The 27,486-nt window shown below is 36.0% G+C and overlaps 1 protein-coding gene across 1 annotated transcript in view; it reads right to left on the minus strand.

The window, feature by feature from the left end:
- Positions 1–1,358: 1,358 nt before the first annotated feature.
- The window catches only part of TMED3 (transmembrane p24 trafficking protein 3), a 130,207-nt gene continuing 104,079 nt past the window's right edge, over positions 1,359–27,486 (minus strand). The window contains exon 3 of the mRNA XM_044077912.1: positions 1,359–8,949. Coding sequence (XP_043933847.1) covers positions 8,713–8,949 — 237 coding nt within the window. The 3' untranslated portion in view covers positions 1,359–8,712. The remainder of the gene's footprint in view (positions 8,950–27,486) is intronic.

Below are 27,486 nucleotides of genomic sequence, written 5' to 3' on the forward strand. Positions count from 1 at the left end.
AGCACTGAAAGGTTAAACAAGTTTAATGAATATAACTAATAGCTGCTGAAGGCCTGCATAAAGGTCATTAGAAAATCAAGATCATCATGTGCAAAGGTGAAAACAGCAGACATGCTTAGGTTTGAGTGCAAATCCCTGGGATGTCATGGGAACCCCTAAAGCCCACTTTTCACAAGGTGGTAGAAGAGGAATCACGTGATCTTGAATGAAGTGAGATGCACTGCTCTTCTCTCCACTGGGTTTCACTATCAAGTAGAGGTGCATCCTGGACTTTGATTCATCCATGGATGATTGAGACATTAATCCACCATCTAGTGCTATGCTATCACATGCAAGGAGTCTGAAGTGTGAAGATGATTCCTTGGTCTGGGCTCATGCTCTGTTACCACATATGATCCTTGCATTTGGCTCTTTGGCCTTTCCCTGCACTGATGTGCTCAAATTACCCCAAGACTTCACATACTGAGGTAGGCCTCAAACTTCTCATAAACATGCTGATGAGTTACTGTGTTAAAATACTGGCACTTACAGCACTTGTGTTCCTGAATCGGTCGGATAAGGAAGTGGCAGTAATGTTCTTGACTTGGGGTCTACTGACTGGAAGAACACTTAGGTTTGGTTTCCTCAAAACTGAGCAAGTGTACGTTCCAATAACACAACACAGAACAAGATCTGAATTTTAAAGCTCTTGCAGTGGTGGGCTTCATTACATCCATTGTTCCTGATTCAGGGAAGTCACAGCATGGTGTATACTAGGCAGGAGATATCTTGATATAAAAAATAATAAATAATTATCTATTATTACTATGTGGGCTATGTAGGAGATATCCTGAGACAAAATACTGATGATAATAAAAATAATAATAATAACTATAATTACTATCTATGAGAAGACATCCTGATCAAGTATACAACTATCAGTCCTTAACACAAAGTCCATCCATCATTGTTCCAAACTGTATAAAGTAAGTAGGAATATTGCCCATGATAATAGGATTGCGATTGTATAGCCACTTAGCCTATACACACACACACACACACACACACACACACACACACACACACACACACACACACACATATATATATATATATATATATATATATATATATATATATATATATATATAAATATAAATATATATACATAAATATTGACATAGTGAATTGTTTACAAAAATGGTCTCAATTTCAAATACAGTGACCTGTATATGTGATATCCGTATTTATAATAAACCTGCAAAATGTCAGACTGAAAACACCTAGAGAGCTGTGATAGTGAGATCAGAGAAAAAAACTGATCCTGATCAGTCTGCTTAAGGAGAAAAGAAATTTAAGTTGTAAAGAACACACCACTATTTGTATCATAACTCTTTATTATGGCATGGTATAAACATAATATTGTGTTCCATTAAAAAAAAAACAGTTCTGAAATGTCCACATTTGAAAAACAATGCTATAAAGACAAAACAGCTGTACATAAAAGTGTCCAGCTGTAATATCTGTGTGTATTGCCTGCACAAAAGCTTCCACAGTTCAAAATGCTTAGGTTGGAAATGACTTGGTCCAGATAATTTACAGTAAACAATAAAAGCTGAAATCAAAATAGAAGTGACAGCAACATTCTGACTTAACTGCAAGATATATTATTGCTGATATCCAGTGGCATAAACTAGCTATGATAAGGGATATGAAGTAGACAATGATACACACTTCCGAACACCTACATTAACAAATGTAAAATTATGCCTATATACATACATGGGTACAGGAAAGATTTCACTAAATGTGCAATCTTGTATCCTGGGTTGCAAAAAAAAAAAAAAAATTGGGAGGGCACCATATTTTTATAAATCATCCATGTGGGATATACAACTACAGAAGGGACTGAAGAGGTCAATATTTTACTGGCATTATATGAACCAAGTGGCAATTAAATTTAGATAAGTAAGACAGGGGTATTGAGCGCTGTAATCATTAGTAACTTTGGCTGGAATATGGAAAATGTCAAAAGCTGAAATTCTGTTTTATGGCAAGGAAAATGCACTGCACAGGTGCACATAGTTTAGGCCTACCTTTTGTCTGTACCTGTATGAAGACTTTCTACATTGCTTTTTAAACTCCCTGCTTATTAACCATCAGCCTCCCATGACATGTTCAATCCATTCGTTCCTCATGGTGGCAAGAACACTGGTCCCTTTGCTCCTTTGTGAGGCAAGAGCTGATTGTGAGGAAGTCATCCAGCCAAACATCTGTGTCATTTTGGCCTCAGGAGCTTCTAACACCCCTCAGCAGATTCCAAAGGATGCCAATGCTGCCTGTCTTAGGGGAGAAGGACATGTGCTGTCCCATGTGACTGCCTCCTAACCTACGTGAATACACCGTGGCAGCACATCCCTCTGGTTCAGACTCTGTGTGCTGCAGAACCCAAAGCTCCCACTAGGTGTCACCCAAGCAGAAATCTAAGCCACCTCCCTCCTTCCAGGATGGGCAAGCCATATGCTGCTCACTTCCACCCTCTCACCCCCTCACCCCAATCCAGTGTCCACTAAGAGATTTCAACATTTTAAATAAAATATACAAAACTATTTAAAGCCTCTCATAAAGGTTAAACATGATAATACCATGTAAATCATTTTCTGTATTATTGGAATAAGATTCTTCTTCATCAGCCATCTAAAACACCATTGTCTGATGTGCATATCACTAAAGTAATCTTTACAAAATAAATTAATATAGTTGCATAACAAGCTTGCTTCTACAAAAAGGAAGTCACTCCTCCACTTTTTTAGCAAAGTCCCACAGATTTTGGGAAACTATATAGCAACTTCTTACATGTTCTCTAAAATATGCATAACAGAGGTGATAATTTGATTCTACAAATCGGAGTGTCTTGTGACATATTTAGTCCTTCCAATGTCAGCCTAATGTCAAAAAGAAAAAACAATGGCAAGACAGTAAAAATCACTCTCAACAAAGGGTGACAATCAGAAGCACATAATGTACTGCTCAATCCTGCTTCTGGCAGGGCTGCACAGTCATTCTGAGGGAGTAATTCAAAAACTGTTATAATGCTATAGCGGTTGGAAGGCTCCAGCAAGTCATCTTACAGTGGTCCTGCTGGATAACCTGTCTGGGTGCAAGGTTAATGTATAATAAACATGTTCTGCCCAAGGTTAATGTATACTAAACATGTATTCTGCCCAAGGTTAGTGTATAATAAATGTTTTCTGCCCTACTGCCATACACCAGGATATCAAAATAGTGATTCAAACACATTCTTTGCCACTTTATTTTGAAGCACAGCAGTGAGGAGTGAACAAGGTAGACTGACAGTGAATACACATCGCTGCTTCTGGCAGAAGACGGTCCGTTACTGCCACAATAGACATGTACTGTGAGGCTGTGTGCATTTGTGTGTGTGTGTGTGTGTGTGTGTGTGTGTGTGTGTGTGTGTGCATGCGTGTGAGACAGGGTGCCTATGTGATCCTGTATGTGAGACAGGGTGCCTATGTGATCCTGTATGTGCACTGGACTGTGTGCTTGTTTGTCTGTAGGTGTCTGTACAACAGCATTGCTGAAGTTGGTAGGGAGAACAGTTAAAACAGTTGTTCCAAATGCATTGTGTTTAATTCAGAGACATGGTAATGAGCTTTTGTTTGATGCGACTCTTGCATGCCTCTAAATCCCCTGCTAGTATTGTAGCACTACTAAGATGCTCCACTGAAGCACTATTAGTGCTGTGGCATGAATTTCTCCGAATATCCCTCCACCCCATATTTACAATATGGATATTACACTGCAGTTCCATTTGGACAGAAAGTAAGGATTTATACTGCCAAAAAAGTCTCTTCCATCAGAGCTCAACTGCACACCTCTTTCTAACAAGGAGAAAAATGAAAAGAAATAACTTTGACATGCAAGCTGTACGTCAGACACTTCTGTATTGTTGAAAAACAAAATAAATAATTCATAAACCACTGTAAAACGAACACAATGCTGGCAGTGGAATAAAGAAAGAGCAATATCTTATGTTAAGCGCTTTTCATTTACTGCATTAGTAAACTTTAAGTTACTAAAACTTTAAGTTATGCTTAACATAAGATACAGCTCTTTCTGTATTCCACTGCCAGCATTGTGTTTGTTTTACTTCTGTATTGTTCAAAAGGTTCAAAGAAAATCACAAGATTCTAGGGACAGTTGGATGGCAAATTAAGAAATCCAAAGGAAATGAAAGCAATCACTTTAAAGGTATAAACACGTCATGTACTGCCCCCCTAGGACGCAGAAAATTTCAGAAGAAAAGCTGTATTGACTCAGACAGATAAGCTGGTAATACAGAAATAAAAAGAAACTAATTTATTCAAAAGAAAAAAGGCTGATGAATCCCTCAATATTAATGGGGTGAACTGAAGATATTGCACATTGTGATTATTGCAAAATCACTCTTATTTAAGACTTTGGTAGAAGAGTGCTTTAAGGCTTAGCTATTGTATTCACAAGCTTGATTCATTATAATATCATATGCTAAACCAAGATATGTACTTATGTGAAGAAAAAAGAAACCAACAGAACGTGCAAGGATGTACTAGTAAGAAGAAGAGAAATAATAGGAAAACCATTTCCGAGTCTATAATGCTATGTCCAACTAAAACTGAATGAAGGTCTGTTCTGCAGTATGGTGTACACTGGAACTAAATATTTGCAATACTTACAGTGGAGTGATTTGTTGTGATGCCCAAAAGTAGCTGTACTGGAAGAATGGGACAAAAAAGGTTTAGATGCCTTGGTGCTCTCTTGAGATCTGCTGCCCTGTAATTTATTTTGCCCTTGCTATTGCACCTGCATAAGACACACCTGGTGAAAAGGCATACATTAAGTTGAATATCCATTTAAAGAAGAATAAAAATGTCCCATCCTCCCGAGGCCTTAGGATTTGAAGTACAAGATCAGTATAAGAAAGGCTGAGTTTTGTCCTGAACAGAAAATATGAAGGTATTAGTACTTCCCATTTAAGAGCTGGGAAGGACAGAATGTTCCAGCAACCACTGATGCAACTATGTCTCTTTCAAGAACATAAGAAAACAAATACAGATGACAAGGTATATCATCCGCATAGGGCAGTGTTATTATTTATTAATATACAAGCATAATGAAGCATTTTAATGTCTGTCCCTATAACTCTATGGCATACCAAAATATTTAAATCCTGAATTTTGCAAATAATTACTACAACTTCTTTGACATTAGTAGAACTGTGTGCCTGATTGTATACAAAGACCATGAACTCTGAAGGCATCCATGCAAATCTATCTCCATTAAAAGAACCAATTACAACTATTAGAGAAGCTAAGGTTGCTGGGATAAAGGAGATATACCTTGCTGTTTATAGCCATCAAGCTAAGTCCTGTATCATCAGTGTAGAAAACTAGGTGAAGAAAACTGCACCAAGTGTTTCAAAGAAAAGGAACACTACATTCAGAAACTTTCAACTACCACTGTGTATTATTTATATGCAGTCTGGTGTTGGACACCACTACTATTAAGGAAGACAAAAGAATAAAGCATATTATGTTTGCTTAGCTGTGACTTGGTTGTCTCAAGCCATGAAGTTGATTTAAAAAACAAACATATAAGCAAAAAAATTAAATTTCATTTTGGGGATTAAACACCTCATACTGAATCAAATGTATGAAAACACTGTAGATCTCTGAAGGGTAGGCTGCAAAAAAGTCTAGGAGTGCCACACCTGTGAGAAGGCAACTACTTTGGTGTTAGAGCTATGAACAAGAAATTGTCAGCTCAATGGAAGCAAGATAAATTAGTATATTTTAGTAACGTGGAAAAAAGTAGCTAATCATTGCGTTTTAGGGTGCAACACAATGCAAACAAGTTTGTTCCACTTTCAAATCATTCCTTTGGGTCTGTTTGCCTGGAATTTTTTATACTGACAGCTTGATTATGTACAACTAACTTCCAAATATCATGCAGTATATACAAGGCATGAGATCTTTGATATGGCTGCATGTTCCACTGCATACAGATACCATATGCAAATTCAAAATGTCTGCAGATCCAAATAAAAGGAGAAAGTGGAGAGTACATTGGGGATTACTAGCCTGACGACCCAAGAGATGCTATTTCAGCCTACTCATACTTCCCAAATGTCAGAATCAAACTCTGAATCTTGTGACTGCAAGGTAAACAACTTAACTATTATGCCAACCCCTTGCACTTCCATAGGAACCACAAATTAGATGGGCATAGTGGGTTTTGGGTACTTTACTGATAAACTGTAAGATGTGGCGTTCACAGACCACTTGCAATAGTCAAGGTTATCATCTCCAGCTATCAGGGTGTGCAGTTTCCCCTGCTATATAATCCATTTTAACAGACAAGGCTGGGTGGGCAAAAATACTCTGCATCGTGTTCTTCAGGCACTTTGTCAGAGACTGACAACCAGACTACACTTTACAAATATATGTCAATTTAGCCATATTTTGTGATTCCAGACTTGGCACATTATATACTGTATACAAGACAAGTATGGGCTCCTGCTAGTACAAAAATACACTGGTAACAATTCTATCTACATCAGAAGGTAAGTACAATATCATAAGGTATACAAAGCATAAAGTCTTTGACAGGATTTTAAAAATATGTATGCAAAACACTAACATATATTTACTGCCATGCTTTGCAAGAGTGGAACCCAGTGCTTCTCCAGGCCAACATGATAAGCTCCTACATTCTAAACAAGAATAATTTACTTTATCACTGCAAAAAAGCAGCATCCTGTGAAATATCTAAACTATTTACAAGAAAAAGGAGACAATACCTTAAATAAAACCTTGATCTATTTATCATCTGGAATGGCTCACAATAAAACATTAAGCATCTCCTTAAATCCAGTTTTGGAAGCAGCTTAGGACATTGCCAGTCATTAAATATATGACATGCGTGTTTATTACATGTACTGGTTTCAAGTCGCTCATTGGGACTATACTCAGTTTCGCTGGCTGTGACCTAAGTGAGGACTACTGATGTGTGACATGTAAAGCTTGCAAAAATTCCTGTGCAGGCCGTCCATTGTACAATACTAATAATCTTCAGTTATTTCTCTCTGGAATGGAAAGTGTTGCACTGCCTAACTTCTTTGCTGGTTCAACTTGAAAGCCATCAATGCACATCTCATTACCTAAGATACACATAGCGCAGATGATTCAGTTTCAGTGGGCTGTATTCTCTGTTGGTCTTTAATGACTTACCATTGTCGTGAAACATATTTCTAACCTTTCAAAGTAGATGATAATTTCCAGTCAATAGTGAATCTGCTGTCACTAATGGACTTTGCTGGCAGCTAGTACTAACATCTGCCTATCCTCAAAGGTTACCCATGTAGATGTTACAGTTGTACTTTACATTTTTCAAGATTTCCTGTGCTTTTAAGTGAAAGAAATATGTCTTACTTAATGTTTCTACTGAAAATTTTGCAAAAAGACAAAATATTTAACATACACTTAAACCTTTCTTTGACCTGCCTACCTTGAAAGGGAAAAAATCATCTAAACTCATTGGGTTCTGCTGAGAATGGAATTGCAGGAGAGAGTACAAATAAATAAATTAATACATAAATACATTTTAAAAAATATGTTTTCCTGAGAAGCAGCTAAAGCAGTGAGGGGTGTGACAATGGGTCAATAAAACTAGCTAATGGTTTTGAGGGAAGGGAAGAATCAAATATAGTCTTAAGCAATGCACTCGCGCTCACTGGAGTGATTAGCTCATGACACTAACAACAGTAGTGCATGCTGTGCGCAGCATGCACTAGACGGCACTGTACACCTATGGGCCTTGTCACTATTCGAGGAAAAACACAGGCTAAAGAAATAAATGACATTTGTAAGCAGAATACCATATGTTGCACTGTTGAGTTATCCATTAAAAAATCAAATTTCCATTGCTCCAAAAAAAAAAAAAATTGTAATCCATATCAAAAATAACTGCAGATAACTCAAAAATGCAAGTCCAGAAAATATGTACACCTGCCAGCCAAGATAAAGTATTTTAGATTATTTTTTTAACTCTGTGCAGCAGTGGTTCTCACATTTGTCTTCCAGGCTCAAAGTACTGTGTATTTTACTTGGCCCCACTGACAAAGCTATCAGTCTGAAAATTTCCAAGGGAGAAAGTATAAATTACTTGAAGCTGATTGCAGATTTTAGCACTAACATCACACAGTTTTCACTGACAAAGCAGGAATTACTATAGTCAAAAAATACCATTTGGTCAACAGTTTTAAGAAACATTTTGTGGATATCAGCTAAGTAATTATAATGGATTCATTCGTACATCTAAAATAAATAGACACACACTATCAGCACAAAATATTAACCAAAAAGACCGAGCCAGAAGTAAACAGGACATTTACTACTCACAATAACAGAATGGTTATCTTTCTTTGTAAATATACAGTAAACAAATAATCTTGTGTTCCACTTAATGTTATGTCATATTAAGTAACATAAATAGGCACTTCATATGTAGGGAAAACCATTAACACTGGTGAATCTGCTCAGATTTGTTACCTGGGTTGGCTAGTTACCATGCCATAATCTGTTTTCACAAAATGCAAACTTTAAATATTCCTGTAAATAAACCGCACAATTACAGTCCGATTATAAACTTAACATATATTCTTCTGTACAATATCTATTTATTAACCCCTTTACTAGTGGGGCTTTTTTCAGTAAAAAAGCTTTTTAGCATCATGACTTGGCCAATGCTGACCACAAATAAGATGACTGTCTCGCCAACTGACCAAAAGCTAACTCGTGAATTCAAGTCTTCAGCTCGGCCACGATCTAGTGCCTCTCTTAATCGATAGTGTGTCTGTGACTCTATGACTACCTTCAGGGCTTCATGAATTGTCACACAGGCTGACTCCATCTAAAAATATAACAATCCTTTGTTAAAATGTTAGGTCTTAGGTTCTGTAACTTAATGCAGTCCTTATGGTTACAGAAAAAAAACATAATCTTGCAATACTATCAGTATGTGTTAAGGCAAGAAAACACTGTAAAGCAAATACTGACTACTCTCTTTTAGGGAGTTTTAATTCTGGATGGCAAACTAAAATTGTCATATTTATATTGCTTTACATACGAAACAGATAACAGAAATTTAAAACAGTAATGCACAGCCAAAATAATTTTGCAGAATGCCTGTTTCCACAAAGAACACTTTCTTGCTCTAAGACAAGATAACATGAACTAGAACTCAGCACATAGAAATAACATGACATCTAAATATTTCACCAGGCACTAACAAAGCAATGGTAATATAATAGAGCTGGACTGTCTAGGCTGATCTTGTTGTATTTCCCACTGAAATAGCACAGTGATTATGACCAAAACATCTAGGTTTGGAGCAATAAAGTCATCAAAATCACCACTACCCAAAAGAAAAAATACAATCTACAGCTATATTTTCTGCATGCTACCTTACGCTTGCACTCTCCACTTATTAATTTAACTTGAGACTGCAGTATCTTGGTGAAAATGAAAGGAGCATGCAGGTATCTCGTTAGAGTTAAATGTTTATTTCTTTGTTAGATATATCTTTGCAGCAAAAACACTTAGTCAAACTTGGTGTGATGAACTCTAAGAACACTATAAAAAGGCTGAAATAATCAACAGAAATACAAGTTCTTGTCAGCAAATAAGTGCACATTCTAGTTTATGCATTTTCCTCACTACGAAAAACTACCGATTCTAACCCTGCAACTGATCTCTGCAGGCCTCATACAACTCAAGCCTGCTCCAAGCACTCCTTTTTTTCAAAACAGGTTTATTGTTTTAACATACAAGAGAAATATCATAACAATTTTATACAAGTAATTAAAAATAGATATGATTATAACATTCAACAAAACAACTAAAGTATTTACAAAGACATCCACTACAATCAGATCAATTAATTAAACTAAAATACCATGCTATTGAAATTAGGATTTTTTTAATAAATTTTGTAAATTATCCCATACAATATAATAAGATGTTTTTCTAGTTGTTCTTGACCTAATTGTGTTTATTTCCATATGGCACACTATATTCATAACATTTTTAAATTCAGTGAACGAAGGAGGTGTATCTGAAATCCAATTTCTGGTTATTATTTTCCTAGCCACTGCTAGAATAGACCATAACAATGGAAGCTTAACCTTTTTAACACTTTGAGGTACAGGTGTGTTGAATAATATAAGAGATTTAGAAATAATGAAATTATCTGTAAAAAGAGCCTGCAAAAATTCATTAATTGACTTCCAGTATTCTTTCAATTTTATACAGTCATAAAACATATGAGCCCAGTCAGCATTAATTTCTACATTACATCTCTTACATAGATTATCTTTATTATTTATTTTATTCATCATCAAAGGTGTATAAAAAGATCTATGTAAAAATTTCCATGTATAAAGTCTCCAGACAATGGAAGACGTAGTTCTATAGGCAGATTCCAATATATATTGTTTATCTTGTTGATTTGGTGGGTCCCCATTAATAGAAGTGAAATAATTCCAGTATGTATCTACACTGTAAAATGTTTCTTGTCTGATAATTTTATGTATGTATGAAAGTTTACCTTTATCAGAAACTTTATGTTGTAAATTTAATATCAAGTAATCAATCAGTGTTGGAATAGATTCTTTAACTGTTATAGACATTAGATCTATTTTATTAATGAGATGTTGTCTAAAGGTCTGAACCTCTAACCAGCAAGTTTCTCTTAGATCAAATTCTTGTTTTAAGAAATCTAGATTTTTAACTTTATTATCAGATATCAACTGATACCAGTACTTTAGATCATTATCTATAGCTAAATCAGTTCCTTCAGAAGTAGATGACAACAGCATACTCTGAGTATACATTATAGGGAATATAATAAAATTCCATTCCCTATACTTAGGGTGCATGAATATAAAGTTACGATAGCTAATAATAATATTTAATGGGTAACAAACCATATGTTTAGGTGTAATAGGTGAAGTACAAAATTCCTTTAGTAACCATAACATGGAGTTATTTACAATCATATTTTTATGTGTTAAGGAGATTTTCATGAAGTGCATACTAATTAGCTCCCAATAATCTTTCCATTTTGCGACATATGACTGATCTATTAATAAAGTAATAACTTTTACAATAGAAGAGATAGTATATAAATTAAAGTCCGGAAAAGAAATACCCCCTTGAGACCAGCTATTAGTATGTTTCTTTAATGCAATCCTAGGTCTATTAGGTGCCCATAGGAAACATTAGTGTATTCAGTTTCTTGATAATTATTTTTGTAGGTGGAAGTATTATTGATTGTATTAAGTATAAAATCTTGGGGAATATTATCATTTTAATAATTGTAAGTCTCTCCTCCATAGTAAAAAACATATTATTCCAGGTATTAAAAAGATTTTGTATATTAAGAAAACAGGTATTATAATTATTATATATAATAGATTTAATATCTTTAGATAGTATTATACCTAAATAAGTTATCTGACCTGAATTGGGTACATATTTAGTAAAATCACTAATGAGAATATTTTTTCGTGTATATATAAGTAGTATTTTAGTTTTTTCTTCATTGAATATTAAACCAGAAATACTTTTAAAATTCATCATTTTATCAAATAGAGACTGCATAGAAGAATTAGATCCTGCTGATGTAATTAGAACATCATCTGCTAAAAGTTGAATTTTGGATGTTGTATTTTCATCTATTTCAAAACCCTCTATGTCAGTACTGTTTCTGATCAAATTAGCCCAAGGCTCCATTACTAAAGTGAATAATAGTGGAGAAAGTGGACATCCTTGTTTTGTACCTTTAAAATGGGTATTTTTTGTGAAACATATGTTCCTACCTTAATATAAGCCAATGTTCCTTTGTATAAATGCTCAATTAGATTTACAAATGCATCGGAGAAGTTTGTGCACTTCAGTAAGGTAAACAGATAGTCCCAACTTACTGAATCAAATGCTGAACTTATATCAAGACTAATAAGTGTTAAATCTTTCTTTTTCCTATTTGCAAAATCAATTAATGTTAAAGTTCTTCTTATATTATCAAAAGTATTTCTATTTACAATGAAGCCTGTCTGATCTATATCTAAAATGCCGGGGATGATTGTCTTCAATCTATCAGCAAAAATACTCATAAACATTTTATAATCAACATTAAGTAATGAGATGGGCCGATATGAAGTACATCTAGTTGGATCTTTATTAGGTTTTAAAATTGGCAAAATAAATGTATATTGCCAAGATGGGGGGGTTATTAGCTCATTTTGGGCCAAAATAAAAACCTTATGTATTAATGAGTATGTACTTTTAGAAAGGATTTTATATATCTCTGGTATAATACCATCATTACCCGGTGCTTTGTTTGATTTAAGCTTATTTATTTGTGTAATAACCTCTGTATATGAAATACTTTTGTCCAATAGTTTAATCTGTTGTTTATTAAGCTTTTTATTCATGTTTGTGGTTATAAACTCCTTTATTTTATCTTTAGGTTCCATGTTAATGTTATTGTGGTTAATTTTGTGAAAGTGATTTCTAAATTCATCTAGTATTTCTGGTATACTAGAAACATTCTTCTTTTTCCTTAGAGAAAAGATTTCTTTGATATGGTTTTGTTTATTCAACCTTTTTGTTTTATTTTTAAGTCTATGTAAGTATTTGGGGCTTATTGAATAAGACAAAAACTTGTATTTTTCTAAAGTTATTTTAACTTTATGAGTTAAAATTTCTTTGTATTTCTCATTTAGTTTGTTTATTTCTTCAATAACTTTCTTGTCCATAATATTTTCTTTATTATTATGTTTATAAGAGTCTAATTTACTTTGAATATCTAACAATTCCTTATCCCAAGATTTCCTTTTATTATTATACCATCTGATACTTTGTCCATATAGATATGATTTTAAGGCATCCCAAACATAGACAATGGAGACTTCAGGAGTATTATTTATGTCTAAAAAATGTTTTACTTCTGAAAGTATATATTCTTTATAGTCTTTTAGTTGAGTTAAGCATGCTGGTATCCTTTTGATCTGAACACTATGAGTATTTTTTATCATGAATTCAAAAACAATTGAATTATGATCAAATATAGGACATGAAATGATTTTGGAATTAATTAAATCTGTTACCATCTGGTTAGAAATAAAGACCCTATCTATTTTTGAATAAGTTTTGTATCTGTTAGAAAAAAAGGTGTATGGTAATGATTTTGAATCTATCTGATTATTAATATCATTCAAATGATAAGAATTAGCAAAATCATTTAAATGTTTTGCATTAGATGTAATTCTTCTTTTTCCTATAGCGGTAGTATCACTTTCATGTAGTATACAATTAAAGTCACCAGCTAAAATAATATCTCCTATAGAGAATGATATGATCTTATCAAGATGATGTTTCACTGTATTAATACCAATTCCAGGTATCCAATATACATTAATTAAAGTGTAAGTCTTCCCATTAATTTGTATTGTAACCATACAAAACATTCCTTTGTCATCCTGATAAGACTTAATGGTTTTAGGAATGGGCATACTTTTATTCCATAAAATAGCCACTCCTCTTTTTTTCTGAGTGTGCTCTGAACTAACCAATACTGTATATTTGTTTGTGGCTAGTTTATCAATATCTTTCTTCAAGAGATGAGTTTCTTGCAGGAAGACTAAGTTGGCCTTATGTAAATTAATGTATCTTATTAGGCTTGCCCTTTTACACGGATTATTCAATCCATTAATGTTTAAAGAAATTCCTTTTAAAGATGTCATTTTGCATTTTTAAAACTTAAGAATCTTATGATCAAAATAACAAATAACAACATAAGTAATGTTACATCTCCTCCTTTAGGTGTACCTTTAAATATAGCTGTATTTATTGAATCTCTTATGGGATTTTGTATAGGATTCAATTTTGTTAGTAGTGACAATGAGTGTACAAAATATATTGTGGATGTCAAAACTATATACATATAACAATGAACAAGTGAAAATACTGTAAGGATTAAACCTTGCATCCAGCCTGGAGTTAAAAACTCCAACTTAGAGTAGTATTTACCACTCAAGTTAACCCCCTACCCTAAGCAGCAGTACCTCAGCTACCACCTTATCAATTTAATACTGGTTATATTTAACTTAAATTAACAGCTTTCAATTCAATTATCTAGCAAGACAAGACTACACATTTGATAAAACAGCATCATATAAACTAAAATAAACTTTTTTTTTTTTAAAACTATTCATACTACTATATACATCTATGTAATATAATACACTTGTATTCAAATAGCATTCAAATAATCTTGATATTAGGAACCAAGAGGAGAGAGAGAAATAAAAGACGTGAAAGAGGGAGAGAGAGTGAAAGAGAGAGAAAAAAAAAAGGCATATGTACATATTAATTTATTCAAAGTATGTAAAAATAAGTTCTAACATTCATTTAAATCAAAAACTTTGGCTAATATGGTTCAGACATTACATATATTAAGATGCAACTATTTTCTGTCATGTAAATGCAGTCAACAGCTTCCAAAAAAAAGCCTTGAATTGCTTGTATATGAGCATTTTACTCATACTCATTATTGTCAATAGAATAAAATATTATATTTATAGAAATTGTTATAAATCATACTGCATAGTTATGCAAATTCTCAGAAACACTTGCATTATTGTAAAAAAGCCATCTGTATTTTGTATGTCTATACTACTGCTTTAAAATACATCACATGACAATTTCTTCCAGAATAGAGTTATAAAGTTATTTATGCTTGTCAATCAGATGAATTAAATGAGTTATAGTAATGTATATGTTTGGAACATAAGTTTTTAACACAGATTAGTATGCTGCAGTCAAGTAGATTTTCAAAAACACTTGAATAAATGTTTCATTTTCTATGCCTTCTGAAATAAGACATTTACTTACTACAAGAAACTGCATCATTTAAAATCATTATAACTGACATATTTTATGAATTATAACATAGATATTTAAGTAATTATATAAAATAACTCACATTTAGATGTTAAAGAGTTCATTTTCCTTCACATAGTTGCATTTGCATCAGTTCTACTTCCTGGTAGTGTTCTTCCTGAATCTGTGATGTGTCAGTGTGATATCTGGGTCAAAGTTCAAACTGACTGCTTTCAGCTTCTCTGTGAGAATTCTGAGAGATGAAGCTTTTGAAACAACTCGAGGACACTGTTCATGAGGTAGCACACATCCCAGATTGTCTCCCTTAACATTTTGGCGGGAAACTTGTTAAAAACTAGTGACAAACATTAATTTAGCAGTGTAAATGCATCTAAACATGACAAAACCTTTGCAATGTATTTTACAGGTTATTACAGCCTCTATGTAAGTGAAATTAAGCCCAAAGTTATTAATAAGTAATAAAACTCAATATTTATGTCCCAACTCAATTTTTATGCAAATCTTATTATTTACTGTGTCTATATGATCAAAAGCATTTCTATATATTAATATGAAAAAAAATAAAGAGAAAGAATAAAGAAAAGAAAAAGAGAGTAGAAAATAAAAGAGTGTAAAGCAGAAATAAAAAAAATGTAAGAGAAAGCTATAAGATGTATATATACAATGGAATATTACTTACTGTTTATATTAATAGAGTTAAAAATAAAACATATTATTTACTATTATTTAGTTCTAATTATTATTAGTTAAAGCATGACATATTATTTACAAACAAGCATAAGCAGTATAATCAAGAAAGTATAATTAGGAATAGCATTAGAAGAACATATAAACTTTTTACAAGGAATAAATATGTTATTATTCTATTAATCATATTTTCATTACTCTTCTCTCCCTGCCCTCCCCCACCCTTTACCTACTACATAATCTAAATAGAATGTCATTGTTTAAACAAAGAAAAGAAGAAAAGGAGAAAAAAAAAGAGAAAAAAAATGTATCAAATTACTGACCTTACTTCTCTTTTTCAGAAAGAGAAACAAATTGAATAATAGTTTGTTATTAGTTCCTCAGATATTTTGACTGGTTATGAAACAAAACATTTCTTTGCACACAGAGAATAACTTTGATTAAATCTTTTTCAGAATATTTGTGGCTTTCTGGAAATGCAGGAACTATATTTAAAAAGATTAATAATGAAGTAAAATGATGAGAGAAAAAAGAAAAAAACATAGAACAAGTCATTTGTTTTTTAGTCTCTTCTTCTTCTCTGAAGTCTTCCACGAAGTTTCAGTTGCCAGTCTCTTTAATGAAGGACTAGCCCATTCCATTTCCTCTATTTTATCCAAAATCTTATTTTTTTTTAATAAACAGTAAAGCAGAGTCTAAGTCATCAAAAATTTTAGGACCATCAGGAAGGAAGATTTTTAGCTTGGCAGGAAACAGAAGGTATGTTTTAAACTGTGCTTTTTTAAGCTCCCTTATTAGTGGCAGAAAAATTTTTCTTTTAGCTATTACCAAGGAAGAATAGTCATTGTCAAAACGCACAGTTGTCTCATTAATCTTAACAGGAGCTTTAGCCCAAGCAGATTTAAGAACCATCTCTTTATCAAAAGATGATAGAAATCTAACTATAACTGATCTAGGATAGTATTTGTTAGAGTTAGTATTAGCAATAGATCTATGTGCTCTTTCGATACCAAAAGAGAATGCTTCTGGTAAGTCTAAAGTTTTAGGGAGCCATGTTGTTAAAAAAGAAGTAATATTGTTACCTTCAATATTTTCTGGCAGTCCAAAAATCCTAATGTTATTGCGCCTAGATCTATTTTCCAGGTCATCCAGCTTTGTTTGTAAATGTGTATTTTGTTTCAGCAGAAACTCAATGTTGATTTCCTCTTCTTGGATTCTATTTTCCATGTCATTCACAGCTTCTTCTATGCCTGTCATCTGGATCTTCTGTTGTTGCAGGTCTATATGTAACAAGTCTATTTGTTTTGTAGTTTTTCTATGAAGGTATCTATTTTAGTATCCATTTTATCCATCTTAGCAGTAAGTTGCTGGATTATAGTTATCAGAGACTGAAGTTCTTTCTTGATGCTGGAGTCTTGAGAATTTGTCTTACTGGAACTCATTTCAGACTGATAAACTGACAGGAAAATTTCCAAAGTGATTTCTGACAGGAATATTGTTAAAATTTCCTTTCTTTTTTAGATATAGTTCAAGAACTATATAAAACAAACATATTTAGAAAGAAAATTACTTCAAAAATTAATTTTTTAAGTAATTAATTCCTGTCAGTGTAATGAAATTGGTGGAGCTGAAGAAATCTGCTGCTATCCTGTGTTCATCCTTGGCCACGCCCCCCTGCTCCAAGCACTCCTGATTCCCCCCATTATTTGCCACCTCTTCAGGAAGACAGATCTGATAATACAAATACAAGAACTTTTTGTAACCAAAATTCCTTTCTTCACTGAGCCATCCACATTGTAAATTTGTCCTAATGTTTGCCTATCACACATCATTTTTTTTAGAAATAATTGAATTTCCTTTTCATACTGGTTCCCCCCGATACCTCTATTTTTTAATTACCTATCATGTACTATCTCTCAATCCTTCAAAACTACATAATAAATTATTCTCTCTCCTCCACACTTACATACTCTCTTTTTGTTTTTTTGACAAAGGAGGATGGTAAACAAGCAGCCCAAAATTCCTGTTACTAAGGAACAGACTTTATCTCATTCTCACATGAGGCAGCACTAAACCATCCAGTGTGCATTAGGTTTTATCAAAGGCCTTCTTTCAGTAGGTCATGTGAGGAATAACTGCAACAGAAACCACCCAGAAAAAGATCCTTATAAAAATACATAAACCATCTCAGTTATTCCTTCATGATTCAAAGAAATATTAGCTCCATTCTAAGGCTGTCCTGGTTAACAAAGCTTCTCACCCTGTTACAAATATTATGCACATCAGTTCTGTAGTAAAAAGTAAAAATTGATCTCCTCCAACTAAATAAGCAATTTTGTTCCTTCACTTTCCAAATATCTTGACCATAGCTGAACCTGAAGTCCTAATCTGACCAACAAACAAAGAGCTTTGTCTGAGAACTCAGCTCTTGCTTAAACAACATACATCAGTTCAGGTCCTACCACACTACACTCATTTCTAAAATCTAACATTCAATTTCAATTTCCACTATGCCACTCAAACAGCTGGAAAGACACTTAAAACACAGACCTTCATGCCTGAATAAAGCAATTCACTTTTTCCAGAACAGCACAATGGCTTCAGATTTGGAGAGGCTATATACCTTATCCCATCTACTCCATACTCATAACTGAAATGCTGTAGTGTGTTTGTGGACCTGCAAACAGATACTTTCCAATGTTTCAGTCGATCCTGATATTCTGTGCACGGCAAAGAAAGACAAAAGAATGGCGATGTGATGCTTTGGCTTCCTATGGGAAGTTCATGATTTGATAAACGCTGTCTCAAAACTAGGAAAATTTAAAACCTATTTAACACAAATAACCATAAACTTCAAATGTTGTATCATAAATTTAAAGTGCATTTTTGCAGAGGTAAGGCCCCTTCCACCCCATACCTCTACTACTAATATACCCTGCCTTTGAGATCACTGTACCTTACAGAAGGCGAATGCTCTGAGACAGTCATTTCAGAGTTATTTCTCCATATGCTGTTGCAGTTCCGAGGATTGTAGTTATGGTCCTAGAGCATAAATTAGGAACCTGATGCTTTCTTGATGGTGTCAGACACCAGTCATGAATTCAGTTTAATGTTAAGCATGTTAAACACCTCTAACTGTATTTATGATGGGAGCATACAGAAGAAATAAGTAGCCCTGTTGACCATATTCTTTGCCACGTCACTGCACTCAATGATAGGTCTGATCAGTGCAAATACAGTGGAACAATGACTTCCTTGGACCTAGATTTTCTCATTACCATAGACACTTGATGGTCAAAGGTTAGATTACTCTCTCTGTGTGTCTCCAAGTCCGTGACAACTAGGTCAGTTGCTCTGGGTATGTTGTCAATATGATAGTTACCAGGGGTGGATGACTTCCCGAAGGACACCACTATGCACTTCTTGGTTGGACAAGTGAAGTTTAGGGCTGTAAAACAAGCTGGAATGGCAAGCTATATCATTTAGAATTTGACAGGCTAAAGGATATGCTTAAATTTGGTAGATAAATATTGGGTACAATTTATACTGTTAAGGACCACTACAGTTATTATGTTAATATAATGCTACAGAGTTGTGTGTTTCAGTTTCCTTAACAACACATCAGAAAACAAGAGAATGTTTGAAGCGCCAATGTCTACCACACACATTAAACGCAGTAAGATCTTGGATGCAGGAGTGCAGTGTGGTTTTCTGCAAGACAAACATGACTCAAAGTTGATTATGAGGGATGCGCCAACTTTGGTTTTCTACTACATACATATGGCACATAAAAATCTTACACATCTTCCCGATAGGCCCATCATTTCAAGGGTTGGGGGATCCTTGAAATGAGTTGCATTCGTTTAAGATGCAATTTTACAACCCTCTATTGTTTCTTCTTTTCTACCTTTAAGATAGCCAGCACATTTGGTTAGCAAACACTATTTGCAAGATGACTGACAATTGCTCTCCCACCATGGATATTACAAGCCTATATATCAGGAGTGAGCACAGACAAAGCCTAGAGGCTATGGTTATTTCTCATTACTGTGTTACATTTCAGGAAGCAGAGTCTGTTGAAGAACTTGGCTAAGTTTTGTAAAACATGAAAAACTTCCAACAATCACTATTTTTTTACAACCAAAACCAATGGGGACAAAATTTGTTCCAGCTGCACAAATATATTTATGGGGTAGTATGAGAATAAACATATATACAGAGATGTTATTATCAAGAAAAGACACATTTATTTTTCATATATAGGTAAACTGTTCTTCATAACTAAGGGTAAAAATGAACAGTCTGCATTTTTTGTTAATAGAATATACTCAAATGCATGTAGAGTTTTTCACATATAACATTAATACGTAATTTTTACTTAGATGTCAAGTTTATTGCTTAGGAAAACAAATTAAATTTCACCCTATCTAGGAAGTCTACTGATGAAAACTTTTTCCATTTGACAACTCCCTGTCCAAACACTTGAAAGCTTTACTTTTTTTAATTTCTCCAAATGTTCAGTGTTTCTAATATGATGACAGGAATGGACCCTGTTCCTGAACCAAGGTATGATTAAAGCTCATGAAATAAGTATTGCTTTAGTTTCACTTCCATGTGAGAATACCTGTGGGTCTATAAACTGTTCAGATTAAGGCATTTCATAATGCAGCTGGCAACATTACAAGGACAATTTGTAACAGAGGTTATACCTTGGACTTACCACTTCTTGATATAAGGTGGAAAACTGTGGTTCACCACTATGTGGTTTTACAAATGTGGCAACATTCTCTGAGTACTTCCACTAACATATATTTATCACAAGTAAACACTGGGATGTATTAAATATGGAATTGTTTGAAGCATTAAACTTTTCCTATATCAACTCAATGTAATCTAATCCATACTTCTTTTCCTTCATTAAATACAGAAACTTCAGTGGAAGTGGACAAGTTATACTGTCCAGATTGCTCTGTTTGTACTTATTGGGACAACAATAAATTCCATGAAAATAATGGGTTATGTGTATTTAAATGTATATGTCATCACTGTCAAACTGCACAAGTGGTTTATTTTTTGATGTGCCCTTACTTGAAATATTATTTCTGGCAAACATCTAGAAATGTTGGCATCCGAATGCTATTAACACCTAACAGAGATTTGTAATAGAACACTTACAAGTCCTAAAGTAGAACATTTTAATTTAAAACAGGGTGGGAGCAAGGAAGAAAGTACAGTTGTGTACACTAACCATAAATGTAGATGTTCGAGTGTATTCACTGTTGCAGTCATCACACTTGGGTTATCTGCCTGCAGGTAGCCCTCAGTCGGCCCAAATACCAGAGTCTTGGGATTTCTGTGTCAGATGCTGTCGCCTCTTCCATGACGTCAGGTCATCAGGGATATAAAACATGCAGCCAACACCATTACATCAGTCTTTCTTGCCCTAGATGTCAGGAGCCCCCAAAATAGGAAGCAATCACATGGTGTGGAACACCTCCAGTAAAAAGTAAATACCATTTCCATAAGATATGGCCAAAAGAGAGGATAGTTAGAAAGTATAGAAAAGACAGGGGCCTGGAGGGAGGGTAACCAGGACTGCAAAAGTGAATACACTCGAACATCTACATTTATGGTAAGTGTACACAACTGTACTATGTTCTTCGTGTTTCACTGTTGCAGTCATCACACTTGGGTTGATTCCCAAAGCTGAGGAAGGGTGGAGGCAGTCAAGAAGTATTAGGGCTATCTACCAGGCCTTGTAAGACTGCTGTGGCAAATCCAGCTCTGGATTTAGAAAAGATAGGTAAGTTGTAATGCTTGGTGAAGGTGTGTACAGAACTCCAGGTTGCAGCTTCCAGGATGTTCCTGGTAGGGACTTCCCTGAGAAACGCTGTAGAGGTAGAAGTAAGCCCTAGTGGAATGAGGTCTGATCCTCTGTGGGGTAGGTTTTCCATGGTGTTTGTAGCAGAAATGGATGCAGTGTGCTATTCATTTAGAAATGGTTTGCTTTGAAATGGCCTTGCCCTCTGCCTCTGTAGCAAAGCTGATTAGAAGCTGGTCAGATTTTCTGAAAGGTTTAGTCCTGTCAAGGTAGAACCTGAGCTGCCTGTGCATGTCCAAGGAGTGCAGGATCCTTTCCCCTTTACTCTGAGGATTAGGAAAAAAAGGTTGGTAAATGGATGGATTGGTTTAAAGCTACACTGGATACCACATTGGGCATAAATGATGGGTTAGTCCTGAGGGAAACCCTGTCTGCATGGAAGATAATGAAGGGTTCCACAGCCATAAGGGCCTGTAATGCAGACACTCTTCTTGCTGAAGTGGTGGCTAGCAGTCAGGCTGTTTTCCAATAGAGGAATTTTAACTCTGCTGTAGCAGCATGCTCAAAAGGGGGAGCGTGAGCTTCTGTAGTACAAAGTTATGGTCCCAGGCAGGAGTGGGAGCTCTCCTTGGGGGTCTTAACTTGTTAGCTCCTCTCAGGAACTATTTGATCAGAGGGTGAGAGAAGAGGAGTGGCTCAGTATTATAATGAGCCGAGATGGCAGAGGCATGAATCTTAACTGATGAGAATGATAGGCCTTTGTGGAGCAGCTCTGCTAAGTAATCTAGGATTTGAGGTAAGGTGTGCACGGCTGTGTCCTTTCCTTGAGACTGGCTCCAAGAACAGTATCTTTTCCACTTTTCTGAATAGGATTTCCTAGTACTAGGCCTCTTGGCCTCAAGGATAACATCCAGCACCTGTTGCTGAGGGTTGCTGGTGATGTATTCAGGGAATAAGCCAGGCTGCCAGGTTCAGGGTTTGCAGCTGAGGATGCAAAATCTGTCCCTCCTGCTGGGACAGCAGAGAGGAGTCTGATGTAGGTGCCAAGGTGGCACTGCTGTCAGTCTGCATAGGAGTGGGTACCAGTGCTGGCGTGGCCAGTCTGGTGCAATAAGGATTGTCCTTGGCCTGTACTGTTTGATCTTGAGTAGTACGTTTGGAAGGAGGGGCAGAGGGGGAAAGGCATAGATTTAGAGGTTTTTCCCATATAAAGGATAGGGCATCCACTTTCCAAGCTTGGCTGTGGGGATTTCTGGTGCAAAATTTGTTTAGTTGATGGCTTTGGGGGGACACAAAGAGGTCCACCTCCAGTGTCCCCCACCTGTGTATTAGAAGTTTGAATGAGTTGGGTTCCAGTTTCCACTCGTGTGGGTCCATTAGATTTCTGCTTAAGGCATCTGCCAGTGAATTTTGTTTGCCTGGCAGGAATTGAGCTTGCAGGTGCACTTGGTTGCTTAAGGCTGTGTTCCACACAGCCATGGCTAACCTGCAGAGTGAGTAGGAGTGGGTTCCCCCCTGCTTGTTTATGTACACATAACTGTGGTGTTGTCTGTCTTTATCAGGAGTTTTGAAGGCTGTCAGTGCATTCTGTACAGCTAACATTTCTTTTTGATTGATATGCAGGTGAATTTGTCCTGGGCTCCATTTGCCTTGAATGCATTTGCCTGCCATGTGAGCTCCCCATGCATAGTCTGATGCATCTGTTGTCAGGGTTTGGGTGGGGGGGGTGAAAGAAAGGGAGTCCCTTGTTGTGGTTGTAAGCCTCTGCCCACCAAAGAAACTCTGTCCTTAGACAAGGAATGATAGGAATCACTGTTTCCAGGTCCTGAGAATGTTGACACCAGAGACTTTTTAAGTACCATTGAAGTTTCCTCATATGCAATCTTGCATATGGAATTAGTAGAATGCATGAGGCCATGAACCCTAGGGCTTGCAGTATTTTTCTTGCAGTTAGCTGGGTTTGGGTGGCCAATAGTTTGAAGTAATTTGTCAAATAAACCTGCTTTTCTGGAGTGAGGAATGCCATCTGGGAAGTTGTGCTCAAGCTTGCTCCCAGGAATACAATTTTTTGGCTGGGTACCAGATGTGATTTCTTTTCACTGATGGTGCGCCCCAGAGAAGTTAGGAGTCTCTTTACAAATGTCAGGTGCTGAAGTAGCAGTTCCTGACTGTCCACCTGAATCAGGCAATCATCCAAGTATGGGTAAATTTGAATATTTCTCTGCCTGCGGTAAGCAGTGGCTGGAGCCAGGCACTTTGTGAATACCCTGGGTGCAGTAGATAAGCCAAAGGGAAGTGCAGAGAACTGATAGTGCATTCAGCCTACCCTGAAACATAGATATTTCCTGCAAGATTCCCTTATGGAAATGTGCGGATAAGCTTCCTATAAGTCTAGGGTGACTAGCCAGGAGTCCTTGGCTAGCATAGGAAGGAGCTGCTGGAGTGTAAGCATTTTGAAGTTTGGTACCACCAGGAAGGTGTTGAGAGTTGATAGATCCAGAATAGGGCGCCAAGACTTCTCTTTCCTGGGCACCAGGAACAGTCTGAAGTAGAAACCCTGTCCCCTTTGCTCTGTTGGAACAGGTTGAATAGCCCTGACACTGACAAGAGAAAGTACTTGCTTTTGGGCCTCTGCTCACTGGTTTGGAAGAAGGCCTGGCAATCTGCTTGGGGTTGGCAGAGAGTGGAAATAGAATCTGTATCCCTGGGATACAATGTTTAAGATCCATCGATCCTGGGTAATATACTCCCAGTTTTTTGCATGCAGGGCGAGTTTTCCCCCTAGGGGTGCAAGTACTTGGGCATGGCTGGGAAGGATTAAGGACAAGTCATTGTGAACTTTTTCCATAAGGGGGTGCCTTACCACTCCCTGTTTTGAGGAGGGAACACTCCATTGTTTAGATCTGTGCATACCCTGAGACTGTAGTCTTTGTGGTCCGTTGCCCCTGGGTTTGGGCTGAGAAGGTCTTGGAGGGACTGGAAAGGACCATTTTTTTGAAGGCCAATGCCTACTGAATCTAGGTGGCTGTACCTGTAAGAAATCTTTAACAGTTTGCATAGATTTAGCTTTTTCCTCCATCTTAAGAAATTCTTCTGCTTTTGAGCCAAACAAACATTCTTGGCTTAATGGAGAATCTAGTAATTTTGCTTTGACATGGTCAGTCAAGATTTGTTCCTTCAGCCAAGCATGCCTTCTCAGAACAGACCCAGTGACAGCAGCCCTGTAAGATGCTTCTAAGGCATCAAAACCACACTGCAAAGTATGTTTACCAACTTGGTTTGCAGAATGCATTAAGTCTTGTAAGTCTTTATTTTCTGTACAATCAGGAATCAACAACATTTTTGTTTTATTAAATCCATAATATGCTGCTGGTACTTCAAATGTGAAATTGTCAATTTAAAGCCCTGATGGCAAGAGTTGCAGAGGTATATACCTTCTTACCCCATCTGTCTAGAGCCCTAGAATCCCTGTCCGAAGGGGTAGGGTTTTTGGCTGTAGACTGGGAAATTGTCTCTGGATCCGCAGGGGGATTTTTAAAGAGAAATTTGTGAGAGTCAGGTACTCTGTAGTACCTGTCAGGCTTTCTAGGAGCTGGTGTTGAAGTATCAGTGGTAAGGCTGGATTCCATGAAGACATCACCTACAATATCCAGAACATGGGGTATAGCTAGAGGCCTATGCTGAGGCAAGTCTAAAAATTCCCTGAGTCTCTTTTTGGACTGTGGGTGGTCCTGGCATTCCCAGGGTAAATGCTCCCTTAGGGTATGCAAAGTTTCACCGAAAGAAAAGTCCTCTGGGGGGGGGGGGGCAGAGGGAATGAAATCCTCTGCATCTGAATCCTCACAGGTAGATAAGGGTATGTCCTGGTAATCACAGGGGCCAGAGTCATCGGACTCATGGTCTGAAGAATCAGAAGGAAAATCAATTCTTTGTCTTTCAGAGGGGGAAGGCTGGCTTCCCCTAATTAAAGTAATAAAGTCTTCAGCCATTCTAAGCATTTGTTTCTGTGGCATGGGAGCTTGAGAATGCGCTTTGGTTGTTGGTTTCCTAGGTGTAGTGCGAACTCTGGGCCTGAGAAATTCAGTAGTTTTAGTCATTGACGAAGTAGTCGGTTTAATATGAACATCGGAAGGACTGAATACACCCTCAAAAGTCGGTGCCTGCACAACAGCTTTGGACTCATCCAAGGTAGAGACATCCACAGGTTCCATAGTCGAGGAAGCATCTCACAGCATACCGGACTCCGAATGAGTCTCAGTTGAGGCCTGCAAATCTGTATAAGTGGGTAACAGGGGCTGTGAAAGCGCCTCACTGAGTACCGGTGGACTGGCGACTAGCTTAACGGAAGCGTCGTCGACAGTTTTGGACCTATGCGGTCTGTCTCTGTCTTTATCTTTGCGTTTTTTCAGAAGATCGGTAGTCAGATGTCTTACCGAAGCCATTTCAGAATATGGAGAACGACAGCGAAAGAATTTAGAGACAAAAGTAGCCTGACAACGAATAGGTCAGGTGTTGAACAAGGCACAATACCGACAGCAAGAGACGTCATGGTCTGGGTCAAAACAGGTGACGCAATAAGAATGAAAATCCCTGTGAGGTATTTGCTTTTCACAGGCAAGACAATTGTTAACTTTTACTGACATCGGTTAGAGCAAGAAAAAAGGGATACTTAGCTTTAGAAGACTTCAGGTTTGAAACTCGAAAAACACTTGCAAACTGCTTCTGCTTCGGGCTCCTGTGCGGCAAGAAAAGCTGATGCAATGATGTCGACTGCATGTTTTATACACCTGACAACCTGACATCTTGGAACAGGCAACAGCATCCGATGCAGAAATTCCAAGACTCTGGAATTCGGGCCGACTAAGGGCTACTTGCAGGCAGATAACCCAAATGTGATGACTGCAATAGTGAAACACGAAGAACATCTAACATTTTTTATTTTCAAGTTATTTATAGACAATCCTGGGCCTCACAATACCTCCTACCCCCTTGGCCAAAAAGAGGCTAAATGTATTTTAACAACAATATCCAGAACTCTGACTGAGTTACTTGTTGCAAATGGATGCATAATACTTATTTGCTTAATTTATTACACTTTATTTAATGATAGTTCTTAGTTGGCTTATATAGACACAGACATTTTTGTGTATATAACTGCCAATGTATTAATTCATTTATTAACAACTTATATGCATATTAATTTGAATATATTTAAGTCAAATTTCATTTGATGTTTGTTTATTTACATCATTTGCTACATCATGTCTTCAACCCCAAAGGCTGTGTATTTTTGTCTACATACCTCCTCAATCCAAAACTACTTTTGTATCAAGTTAGCACAGGATTTCCTAACACAGGTCCTTAAAGTAGTAGTGCAATTATCTAAGTTATTGCTTTCCTCTACATTGTGTATATACACATGTCCACAATTACCACAGGATAACTCTCCTCTAAAAGAACCAGACACCAGAAAGGTAAGGTTATTAGCACTTTTGTTCCCTTTATTCACACTCCAAAACGGAACTTCATGAGATACACACACACCTTACCCACTTCCCTTCCTTTAATACAACTCATTTAAATAATTTAGCCCAATCAACACTTTTTATAATCAATTAAACTGATTAATTAAATTCTACATTTAAAATCCATGAGCATGCACTTCATTATTTAAAAGTGTATATGCATGTTTTTTCTCTTTTTCCTGATTATTTTCCTAATGTTGTTCTTCAGAACTGTAATTAAAAATTCATGCAGTTGAAGTTACACATTTTAAAATTATTTCACGTATTAGGAACAATAATTTATTTAAAAATGCATATATGTTATTTATATTGTTATTAATCATAAAAAGAAAACTTTCCTGTTCAAATCACTTCTGCCTTTAAATGCAGTAAGCTACTTAATGAAATTCTGTCATTGATTCCAGGGAAAACTGTGGCATTTAATAAAACCTGCCAAAATGTTTCCCTGTAC

The sequence above is a fragment of the Protopterus annectens genome, chromosome 7.part0 (genome assembly GCF_019279795.1).
Source record: "Protopterus annectens isolate FY-2018-M chromosome 7.part0, PAN1.0, whole genome shotgun sequence".
Classification (NCBI taxonomy): domain Eukaryota; kingdom Metazoa; phylum Chordata; order Ceratodontiformes; family Protopteridae; genus Protopterus; species Protopterus annectens.